This window comes from Colias eurytheme, chromosome 21, assembly GCF_061535395.1.
Source record: "Colias eurytheme isolate Ceu_HAF_F1 chromosome 21, ilColEury1 Martin Lab GWU primary, whole genome shotgun sequence".
NCBI lineage: Eukaryota > Metazoa > Arthropoda > Insecta > Lepidoptera > Pieridae > Colias > Colias eurytheme.
In genome coordinates this window covers 4,391,033-4,402,554 of record NC_143000.1, presented here as the reverse complement: position 1 = coordinate 4,402,554, position 11,522 = coordinate 4,391,033, and the positions used below count along the sequence as shown (strand labels likewise).

At 30.8% G+C, this 11,522-nt stretch overlaps 2 protein-coding genes across 2 annotated transcripts; both read right to left on the bottom strand.

Annotated features, from left to right (window-relative positions):
- Positions 1-5,049, bottom strand: LOC149899053 (uncharacterized). Its single transcript, XM_090114794.1, has 6 exons — positions 4,714-5,049; positions 3,932-4,088; positions 3,031-3,148; positions 2,523-2,657; positions 1,999-2,212; positions 1-162 (listed from the first exon to the last, which is right to left on the bottom strand). Exons 1-6 carry the CDS (start codon positions 4,874-4,876, stop codon positions 8-10), a joined length of 942 nt encoding a protein of 313 aa, XP_089970920.1. The 5' UTR covers positions 4,877-5,049; the 3' UTR covers positions 1-7.
- Positions 5,050-6,276: 1,227 nt separating this feature from the next.
- Positions 6,277-11,079, bottom strand: LOC149899052 (clavesin-1-like). The gene is made up of 6 exons (XM_090114735.1): positions 10,909-11,079; positions 9,743-9,899; positions 9,146-9,263; positions 7,736-7,870; positions 6,980-7,193; positions 6,277-6,491 (listed from the first exon to the last, which is right to left on the bottom strand). Exons 1-6 carry the CDS (start codon positions 11,060-11,062, stop codon positions 6,337-6,339), a joined length of 933 nt encoding a protein of 310 aa, XP_089970861.1. The 5' UTR covers positions 11,063-11,079; the 3' UTR covers positions 6,277-6,336.
- Between the last annotated feature and the right edge of the window lie 443 nt (positions 11,080-11,522).

Genomic DNA, 11,522 nt, shown 5'->3' with positions numbered 1-11,522 from the left:
ATAATATTTAATCTAGTGTCAATACTCTGAAAGTCCCTGGCAATCCCGAATATTCTTCATTGAATTTTCCTGACGATCGACGCGTTTCATCAGTACCACCTTTGTACAAATCCTCTATATATCTAGTGAAATCTTCTGATGATAGAACCTCTAGCCATTCCTCTGTAAAAATAGTAAATTTAGAATTATATAACATAAGTATCAATAAATAACGGTATGACGTAACAATAGGTTCACAAATACCCGAAGATTTTAACACATGTAAGCTAAGTAATTGTAAACTTAGTTTAAAGTTTACAGGTTTATAATAAAATAATGTTATTTTGTATTACTTTTTGTGTAAATTCTATGTTTAATTTTCCTACAAATAAAATGATAAGAAATATTAGACATAGTTAGATTTGAGTAATAACAGATATAATTTTTAGACAGTTCAGTTTATTTATACAAAAATGAATGAAAAATCGTTAAATGCAGAAAGAATATACGCAAGTTAACGACATAATTACAACACGATGCAACTGTATTGAAGAGAGACATTTTCAATAATTATTCGTTTATCTAAAACCGCAAATTGCTATTGATATTTCTAAATATCAACCTACCTCCATTAAACCCTTTTCCTGACCATCTTGGAATTATTATCCCATTCATACAATACATACCACAAGTATGTTACATTCTGTAACATGACCGCAACTATTTTGTAGTAGTTTACCTTAGCCCCAAATCGACAAACATTACTTCAATCTCTTAGGACATAATAAATATAACAAGACAATATATAGATATTGTTAATATTTAGTTATTATTATTTTTGGTAGTGTTAATATTTATATATTGTAGATAGCTACAATATATAAATACTAGCAATGCCCTGCGGTTTCACCCGCATAGATAGCGATATCGTTACAGTGAAAAGTCTACTATAGGTCGGACTATAGGTTTAATTTTTAATCACATGAAAATCACCTTTACCCCGTCCTGCACTACGGCCTTTTTTTTTGTTTTAGTGGGGAAATCTTTCATAGATACCCACGGCCTCCGGGGGAGAGGCCGTGGGTTGTATGATGTATCGGATTCCTACCGACCAAAACCCCACTGTGTTCCGTCAAGACGCATAATGGTAGAATTCCTCCGTGACCCCCGCACTACGGCCTGCTCGAACAGTATACCTACTATTTTCTGTAGATTGACACTTTTAAAAATTCGTTATATCTTTTGAATGGAATATCCAATTCTTTTCATTTAAAAAGTATTTTGCTGGTATTGAAACAGTCTATAATAAAACATCATTTAATGGGATAAGGATTAATACATGTGTATGGATAACATGGTTTGATTACTGTCGGCACTTCTATTTACTTTGAAAACGTAAAAAAGTTGTTGTAGTAACATAACTACTGAAGATGGACATATGGTATCGCGGACTTTCTTGTAGATATTGATCCATTCTATAATACCGTAGAACATTTTTTTGTTCTATCTTCAATAGATTCCGCAGCGCACGCGATGAAAGAAGTTTTATTGAGGATTTTTTTACACCTTGGGTTACATTATTGCATTTTTGGTAAGGATCTCTAATTTTTTTGAAAATGCAATATAGCCTATGTTGCTCAGTAAAGATGCAGCTTTCTAATGGTGAAAGAATTTTTGAAATCGGTCCTGTAGTTTTTGCGTGAAAACCATACATACATACATACATACTTACAAACTTTTCCTCTTTATAATATTAGTATAGATAGTATAGATTAACACTCTTCAAAACACAATTTTGTTATAGTCGATTCAAAGATACATTATTTTCATTAAATAGTATATAATGACTTGTTCTTTTTTTAACCAGAATTAATTTTTTAATATATTTTCCTGGCATAATATGACACCAGCTTGCATGCATAATTTTTGCACCAAATAGCAATGCATTAAAATCATCTTTCATTACATCTCAACCATCTTCAATTTCAATAATGACTTGAATTTCAAACATTTCCTTACCATGTAGAATTTCACACGACCGTTCGTTGCCTCCCAAATCAACAGGCAGAACATCTTTGCCAATAATATTGCACACAGCTTCACTAGTTTTATACGTATGTAGCCGACTGACGATCTTCGGTTTCAGAACTTGCTTCAATAATCCTAATAGGGCTTCTATTGTCTTTGACTCTGTGATAATGTGGATCCCTTTGATTCGTAGACCGAAACCGTCCTTGAAGTAAATACATTATTGTTATAATTTATAGGATAGCGTTATAGTCATTTTGAAGCTTTTGATGATTATAATAGGGCATTTATTAGTAAATTTATTTATATTAACTGTATGAGGATTATTGACTTATATTTTTAAAGTAATTATGCAAACAAAATATAGTTGTTCTTTATATGAAGATTAATTTAATATTGTCTGGTTCATGTAGTAAATTTTCCAAAAGTTATATGTATATTTTTTTTTAACTCAAGCCAATTTAAATGTTACCTATTATTAATATTGAATAATGAATAGCTAAATAATATCTTACCATTAGTATAGTTAATCCTTGCCTTAAGTCAACGAGATCTACAATAGATACAATTTTCAATATATTTGACTCAGCTAAATCGAGTACAATTTGAATATTAGCAACGTAGTCATGTAATTTTGCATATTCACCCATCTGAAAGCATAATAATTTAAAGCTTAGAAATATAAATGATACACTATTTGTAGACAAAAAAATATAATCACTACGTAGCATAAAACAAAGTCGCTTTCTCTGTCCCTATACATGCTTAAATCGTTCAAACTACGCAACGGATTTTGATGCGTTTTTTTAATAGATATACAATGATTAAAGAGGAAGGTTTTAGTATATAATTTAATAGGCTTTAGACAAAGCGGACGAAGCCGCGGGCGGAGAGCTAGTTAAACATAATTTTATATCAGATAGTTTAAATTAGCTACAAATTAATCAATATTTTTGTAACGTGAAGAAAGTTTGTGTTGTAAATGTATGCAATGCATGACTAAATAAATAATACCATATTTACCAGGGCACAATATTTATAAAACTGTAAATATTGTTCTGTGGTGGAGAAATTCCCAGTTGCTTTGATTGCATATACTCTGTGATGATCTTTCGTTAGTTTTGGCAGTAATATGGGAAACCTGTAAATATAGTAAATACTAAATGTTAATTAAATAACTAATAGAATTATTAAAATTGACTATTAAATGGGGAAATAATTAGTCAGATGACTAATAAGTCCAAGTATTCTATGCATTTTTAGAAAATAATAAAACGTTCAGATATTTGAGAGAAAATTTAATTTCCCTTATACATCGGTTATTTGAGAGAAAATTAAATTTTCCTTGCACAATACAGTGACTTGCTTCATCAGTAAACTGCATATTATTTAACCATTATTGCAAGTCACTAATTATTACTCATCCTGTAGATAAATAGTTTATTATGATTTAATTGTAGAATGACATATCTAAAACCTTTTGTATTGTGTAAATTTTATGAATAATTAATGTCTCGAAATACATATTTAGTCGTTGAAATTAATCTTTAGCTGCTTATGCTACTATTTATCTTATATTTTTTGTGAAATAGATAATCTCAAAAAAGTCAACATGGAAGGTAAGTCAATCATAACAAAGCCAATTTAAATCGTAACTTTTTATCAATATCAACAAAATCGCGATTAAAAATGTAACATGTTATCTGTATCGTAGAATATTACTATTTAGGAAATAGCAAAAATATAATTCTATTTTTCGAGAGAGACGTATGGGCTCTAATGACAAAACAATAGGCTCTATTACTAACAACTGTTAGCGATTAGTCATGAACTAAGAAACATAAATAAAAGCAAGAGTACAAGTAAATAAATATTCAAAACCATAATAAATACAAGAGTATTGAATATATAAAAAAATACGAACGTAATTTTGCTAAATTCACAGGTATCTCTTCTAACATCGAAGCTGTTGAAAAACTTCGGTAGTAACGTCCTCAGAGTGCACATACCATCTAGGAGTTTTTTAGCCCGCTCTATTGACCCTTTTGCTGCTATCAATGTAGATTCTAAATAGTGGTCAGCTAGAAAATAATGGTTATTTGTCAATTGTCAGAATGTATATAATTATTTTGAAACAAACATTTAAACCGCCTTCAAATTGTCACAAGTAAGCCATATTTAAATGGAACCATATGGAAGGAATCAGCTTTCAAATATAAAAATTATAATCAAAATTCGTTCACTCATTCGAACGTTTGTAGGTAACAAACAAATAAAAAAAATAGTTTCAGCTAATATAGACACAATATAATATAAACGGAATTTCTCGTAATTTAATTAACCTCTCTAGATAAAAAATAGGTGATTCGTGATTCAGTAAGCATATAACAATAAATACCTATTATAAAATGAATATCTGACAAAGACCTACATAGAACCGTTGATAGAACCTGATATGTTTTCATATCATCGAAGATAAATAGTACTTAGAGATTGTAAATTATAACATAACTTCCTAATCCGTTTGTCTAGTGTCCGTGTGTGTGTTATTTAACCCAATGTTTCTAACTTTCGAACATTTTATAGCGAAAGTGGTCACGAGGAGACTCCCTGTTACAAATAATTTGCAATTATTTTATACTAATGAAGCTGTATTAACATAATTTAAAATAAGTGTAAATACACTGAAGGGAATTATCTAATCACCAAAATCTTTTTTCTTAAAGTGTCTCTGTGCCTGTATCCATTCTTTCAAAATAACGAGAGCCTCTTTTACTTCCCCAGGTTTGTATAAATTAATATCTTTTCTCACAACACTTAAAGTATCTGGATGAAACTTGAGAATTTTATTTTCAGGCAAAACTTCCATTTTTCCGTCTTATCACACATCAATTCTATGTTATTCTAATACTTCTCTACCATATTTGACCTTCAGTTCCCATAGTTGACAAAACACTAGACATAAATTAGAATACATAAAAAAGAGTCAACAAGTAAATAATTGTTTAAGTGTATGACGTTAAGAACTGGCTGGTTTGAATATTGAGCGTTATGTGAATCTATTATAATCAGTAGCCATGTAAATTATACGTCAATATGACACCATGTTCCTAAGATAAGATACGAGATAGATGTATAGATAGTGAGAGGTATTCTCATGACTGTTTGGATTACAAAGAATGGAATGATATTATATAGACTTGCTTTGTTAAGTAGCTTGTCTCTGTAATCGTATGTAATCGTAAATCTCAGAGATCTCTGTCAATAGCTGTATTCAATAAATAAATAATATATTGAAACTTTACATAGGTATTATAATTTAAGCAAATCGTTATTGGCTTAAATATCTAGTTGTCATTTTGAAAACTCAGATGGTCAAAGCAATGAATGTTCAAATAAGTCACATGTGTGTGTTTCAATATATTGTATTGTTTTCAATATTAAACCCTTAATCAAAATAATTATTATAGTTTAAACTTAATTGTATTATTATATTGTATCACTCTACGACTAACAGGAGTGGAGCCACGGGGGTGAAACCGCACGGAGCAGCTAGTAAATTATATAAACTGTTACGCCTATTTAAACTTGAGGTCTATAAATCACGACAGAATATTGCTCAGTATGTTTTATTTTATTTCGTTGTAACCTATCACTACATAGTACAAAACAAAGTCGCTTTCTCTGTCCCTATGTCCCTATGTATGCTTAAATCTTTAAAACTATTAGAACGAGTGATTCAAGAGGAATGTTTTAGTATATAATTTACCTATTAGGTTTGAGACAAAGCGGGCGAAGCCGCGGGTGATAAGCTAGTATACTATAATAATTGAGTAATAAATCTTACACTATGTTTACCTCGAAAACAAGGTTACGAACATTCAGCTTTTACATGTGCATTTTAAATGAAAGGCTTTTAAATGAAGCTATCTAATTAGTATAGTATATAAGTAATAAAATTCCATTGTAATTTATTAACACTTTTTATATTTTCACAGAAAATAACCCGCCTCCCGCGACGCAGTTCATGGCAATGCTTTCAACAATTGCCTGTGTATCAGAAAAAGGAGATTTAAAATGCTAAAAACTAATAATATCCCTGTAGACAATGATGTTTTCTAAATAATTGCGATATATAATAAAAAGCTTGATAATGAGCAAAAAAAGCTAGTAATTTTAATCTTTTTGTTTTTTTTTTCATAACATCCATGCTGTTCAAATAAAATATGCTTAACAACAAAACATTGTTTTATTTTGAATATACTGTAACACCATTACTTATCTATATTTACGAATAAATTAGATTTTTATTTATCATTTTTTTATATTTTAATCCACAGTTAACAGTCGGAATGTTCCAGGCATGCCAGCATAATCTTCATTGAATTTTTCTTGAGGTCGGAGCCCTTCGTCAGTACACGCTTCCTTCATCTCACGCATGTATTGCAAATGCTTCTCAGATGATAATTCTTTCACCCAATCATCTGAAACATTTATTGGTTTACTAGCGGTCCGCCCCGGCTTCGCTTGTGGTAAATATTTACGTTTTCCCTACGGCATGCCGCGGCAGCGGCCTGCGGGTGCCAGAACCGACTCTCTATTGTTTTACTTGTCCATTACAGAAAGATTTAAATGTTAAAATCTATTCAGTACGTTGGTTTAAACCTATATTGACTGAATGTCTGCTCTTTAAATCAGTCAATAAGGTTATTGACTAAGGGTGTCGGTCAATAACCTTAATAACCGTCAATAAGTATATTGAATAGTTCAGGGTTTTGACTGTAACAAATACATTGATAAATCTTTATTTCTAATAATGTAGAGTAGATTAATAGAGAAATGTAGAGCATTAATGTTAAAGTAAAGTTTGAAGATATTTTGTAAAATTATTGTGACTTTGTTTGAGAAAAAATGTTCAAGTTCATACCCAATAATAGTTGTCTAGTGTTATTAAATAAAGACTTAAAATTACCATGAATTTTCCAAATGGACCTCTCTTTTCCACCAAATTCAACTGGTAGTACATCTTTGCTTATAATATCATGTAGTTCCTCATAAGTTTTGTGAACGAAGATGCGATTAGCAATCTTCGGTTTCAGCACCTGTTTCACAATGGTCACTAGGGCTTCTACTGCTTTTGAGGGACTTATAAAATGTATGCCTTTTATTTTTAAGCCATAGCAGTCCTGAAAATTTTAATGAATGAAAATCATCAATATATCTATTTGATAAACGTATCTATTTTTAATATTGTTGTATTAAAAATAGATACGTTTTAATGTTTTCATTTTAATATGTATATACTTATAAATGTATTAGGTAGTTGGTATAACAAGTGTGCATTGTATGGTCTTGGATAAATTAATATATTTTTTTTTTTATTTGCTTTTTGCTTACAACAAACTCGTCAGCTTTATAATATTAGTATAGACTATAGACGATAGGATATACTCAGAGAGTATTATTATCATAAAAGGTAGAGTACTAATCTTAATATACATAAATCTCGTGTCACAATGTTTGTCCTCAATGGACTCCTAAACCACTTAACCGATTACAATAAAATTCGCACACCATGTGCACTTCGATCCAACTTGAGAGATAGGATAGTTTAAACATGTAGGTACCACGGGCGAAGCCGGGGCGGACCGCTAGTATATAATTAAATATTCATGATGCATCATAACATGATTCTATCTCTACACACATAGTTATATTAAAATCTTACCGTAGTAATACTTAAAGCTTGTCTCAATTCAATAGGATTCAGCTTTGAAACAAACTTTATCATATCAAACGCAGTCAAATCTTGAACGATACGTAAACTGTTTATGTAATCATGCATTTTAATGTATTCAACGATCTGAAAAAATATACAGCAACGTTTATTTTATACTTCAATAATAAATTGTATAATTTCGAACAATTTTCCTTTTATTCAGCAATCTGAAAAAAATGCGGCAACGTTTTTTTATATTTCGATAATAATTTCGTGCAATTTTCCTTTTAGATAATATAATCCCACCAAAAACATTTTCATGTAAAATGTTGCCAAGACGAGCCCATATGACTCGCACTGTCAAAAAGTGATCAGATCTCATGTAGAGCCAAGCTTCTAACACTACACGCCCTAACTCTACAAGGCCTAACTTCACAAACTCTACACCTTAGTCAAATATGTGGCTTGGCCATTTCGCTACATTCACATCGGCGTAAGGTGAAAAATTAATTCACTGTTCATTACTTTTGTGTTATACAATAGTTCTTGTAGTAACGAACGGCCAAGCCACATATTTTGACTAATGTGTAGAGTTTGTGAAGTTAGGTAATTCATTCATATTTATACGATCTGATCTGAAGTATATGTCTCAATATATGTCGATTAAATTTTTAATTTTTTATATCTAGGGGAACCAAGTTTTAGATTATTAGATTAGACCTCTAGCGTCATCAAAATTTAATTTAAAATTACAGGTCTCATACAAACTCCCATCCCCTAGTTTAAGGGGTTGGAGGATGAAAGTTACAAGTTTTATAATTTTTTGTTGTTTGTGTGCTAATACTTGCTTACATACAAAATTTCAGCTTTCTAGGACATTATGAAATACCTTAAGAATTTTGATGATCATCAGTGAATCAGTGACGAAATTAGCGTTTTTTAGATATAAATAAAATCTGAAGTATAGAAGCTAATGTAATTAAAACTTAATATGTTCAATAAGTCCGCTATTGACAATATATCCCGAAAATTTTGTTGATCTAGCATAATCCAAACCCAAGTTATGAGGGTTCAAAAAAACGTCAAAGCGCTTCGAGAAAAGGTAGGTAGTGCCCGTGCGCTTCGCTTGGCTCGTCTTGGCGGGGGCACTACCGTGCCCCCAGATATCTTTTACTATTTGTAACACTGTATGTAACACCGTATATGAGTAAATATTTCGTTATATTGGAGATCAAGGCAATAGAACCATCTTTCATTCTAGAATCATATTATTATTATAATTTAATAATATCTCTGCGCATACTCCCCTTTTGGATTTAAGAGGCAAAGTTAAAGACTGCAAATAATCTATTACATATTACTAAAATCTCAAAAGCTACCTATTTAATAAATATTTTAATATATAAAAATAATACTTACATAATGAGCACATCTATAAAAGTTTGTAAAATGTAACGATTCAGTAAAATTTCCATAGGCTTTAACGATAAACACTCTGTGATGTTCGTCAGTTAATTTTGGGAGAACTGCTATTTTCCTTGAAATAAAAAAGATTTCTTTTTTACACTTAAGGTCTATTTTTAGACAAGCAGAGAAACGTTCTTAAATTTACTATCTGATGTTATTCCAATCTTGCAAACTTTTGTTTAACTAGCGTGGCTGCTCTCATTCTAAAGTATTCGAAATGTAGCATCAACAAAAATTCGTTACTAACGAAAAAATAAAACCACGTTCAAATCGTCAGAATTTTAATATTACTACATGGGACCAGCTCTCGAAAAAAAAAACAAAATCGGTTCAGTCAATCGAAAAATCAGAGGTAGGTATATATTATAGTAGTGACGATAGTGGAAAATATTATAGTAGTGTCCTGGCTTGTCAACTAGCCTATTAGTATTCTAGCTTAGAAATAAAGCTAGTTTTATCTACACGAAGCCAGAAATACTAGCTTGCAATCATAGCTTGTAAAACTAGCCTCGTGTATCCCGGACATAAGATTAATGATGTCTTGCTTACATTATATCAAATAGATCCCCAAAGTCTTTGCTTACGTCGTTAACTTCAAAGAATTGTGGCAAAAGAGTTCTCATCGTACACATCTTGTCAATGTGTTTCTTTGCGTCTTCTATAGAACCCTTTGAAGATATCAAATATGATTCCAGATACGCGTCATCTGCGAACAAAGGTACAATATTTACACTAGTGAGACTGCTACTTTGATTTACATATTATTCACTAATAAGCTATGAAGATGTTTAAGTTCAAAGTTCCTTGAAGTATTAATTAATTATTTATTTATTTAAGAATTTTACAAGGACAAGGATACAGATTACATTTATTACAGCTTATTAATTATTAATAATAAATGGTCTACCGCACCTACAATTACAGGAAAATGTAATGAAATTAAAGTGCCATTAAGTACATAAACTCAATAAGTATAAAACATAACTGTAATATAGATGCATTTTTAGTGCCGCTATAACAACCAATAAAAAAGGTCGATGTGAAACAAAGGTTAAGCAACGATTTAGCACAATTTTTTCAGCAGCTCTTTAACTTTTTTGTACGGAACCCTTAGTGTCGTGAGTCCGACTCGCGTTTGAACGATTTTTTTTTATTTTTTTTATTTGGAACCTTGTTGAAAGATAGGTGTCATAAAATTTCATGGTGCAATAATTTAAAAATGTATTTTTATTACACGAGGGTGGTCCCTTTGCAAACTAATTGCAACGTTTTACAACTCAATTTTATTGCAATTGTTATAAAAGCAAATATAGAATTAATAATTTTGTATGATGTCATTAGCTTTGTTAACCTCAGACTAATTAAAAATTAGACTTTTAGTTTGCATATAGGTAAATACAGTAGGATAATTAACCGATTTACATCAAAACTGCTTCAGGGAATTTTTTTTTTTCAGTAGAAAACCATATTACTTACATATTCCTTGAGCAACTCTTATCTTTTAATAATTACTTTCATTTAATAAACAAATACAAGTGAATTTGATATTATACTTTTACAGCATTCAAATGCTTTATAAACAATAATTTTAAAGAATAAAGGCAGAAGACGTGGGTTCGAATCTTCGCCTCGTAATCAAATTTTGTCTGTTCTTTAAAATCGATACCAATCAAGTGTTCACAGCTTAGTATACTAAGAAATAAAAGAATACTAACGAAAATATTTCTTCTTAAAATGCGGTTGCATTTTAACCCAATCCCTCAGGATATTAACAGCTTGCTTCACTTCTTCTGCATTCATATGAATACTTTTTCGAACCGTTTGTATAGTATCCGGGTGTAATTGTAATAATGCATTGTGTCCAAGCATGTTGTGTGACCGCACCGGACGATTTATTAAGACTGAATAAAGCTCTCAGCTCTATATAATATATTATTAAGCCTTCATTATACGTATGCTAAGATTTATTTAAATATAGACTACAAGCCCGCATAGGAAAAAAATATGGGTCAATTGAACCACCAGGGGACATATCTAGAACGATAGAAGAGCATAAAATAATAAGATTCATCACTATGCCGTCACTTGTAAGCTGTCCAACTGAGTGCAGATGAGAATTCAAAAGTACAGGTAGACTCGGTAAATTTTGGTCATATATCTTTGTACGGCATTTTTAACCATCGATAGATCCATTAAAAATAATAAGAAACCGCTCAGTGCCGTACAAAAATGGTAGTCCACAAAGTCGGAATTTTTATTTAATTTCCGAGACTTGCCGGGGGTAAATTTGGTCATTTGACCATGTACGGCATCTGTGTCATACTATTTC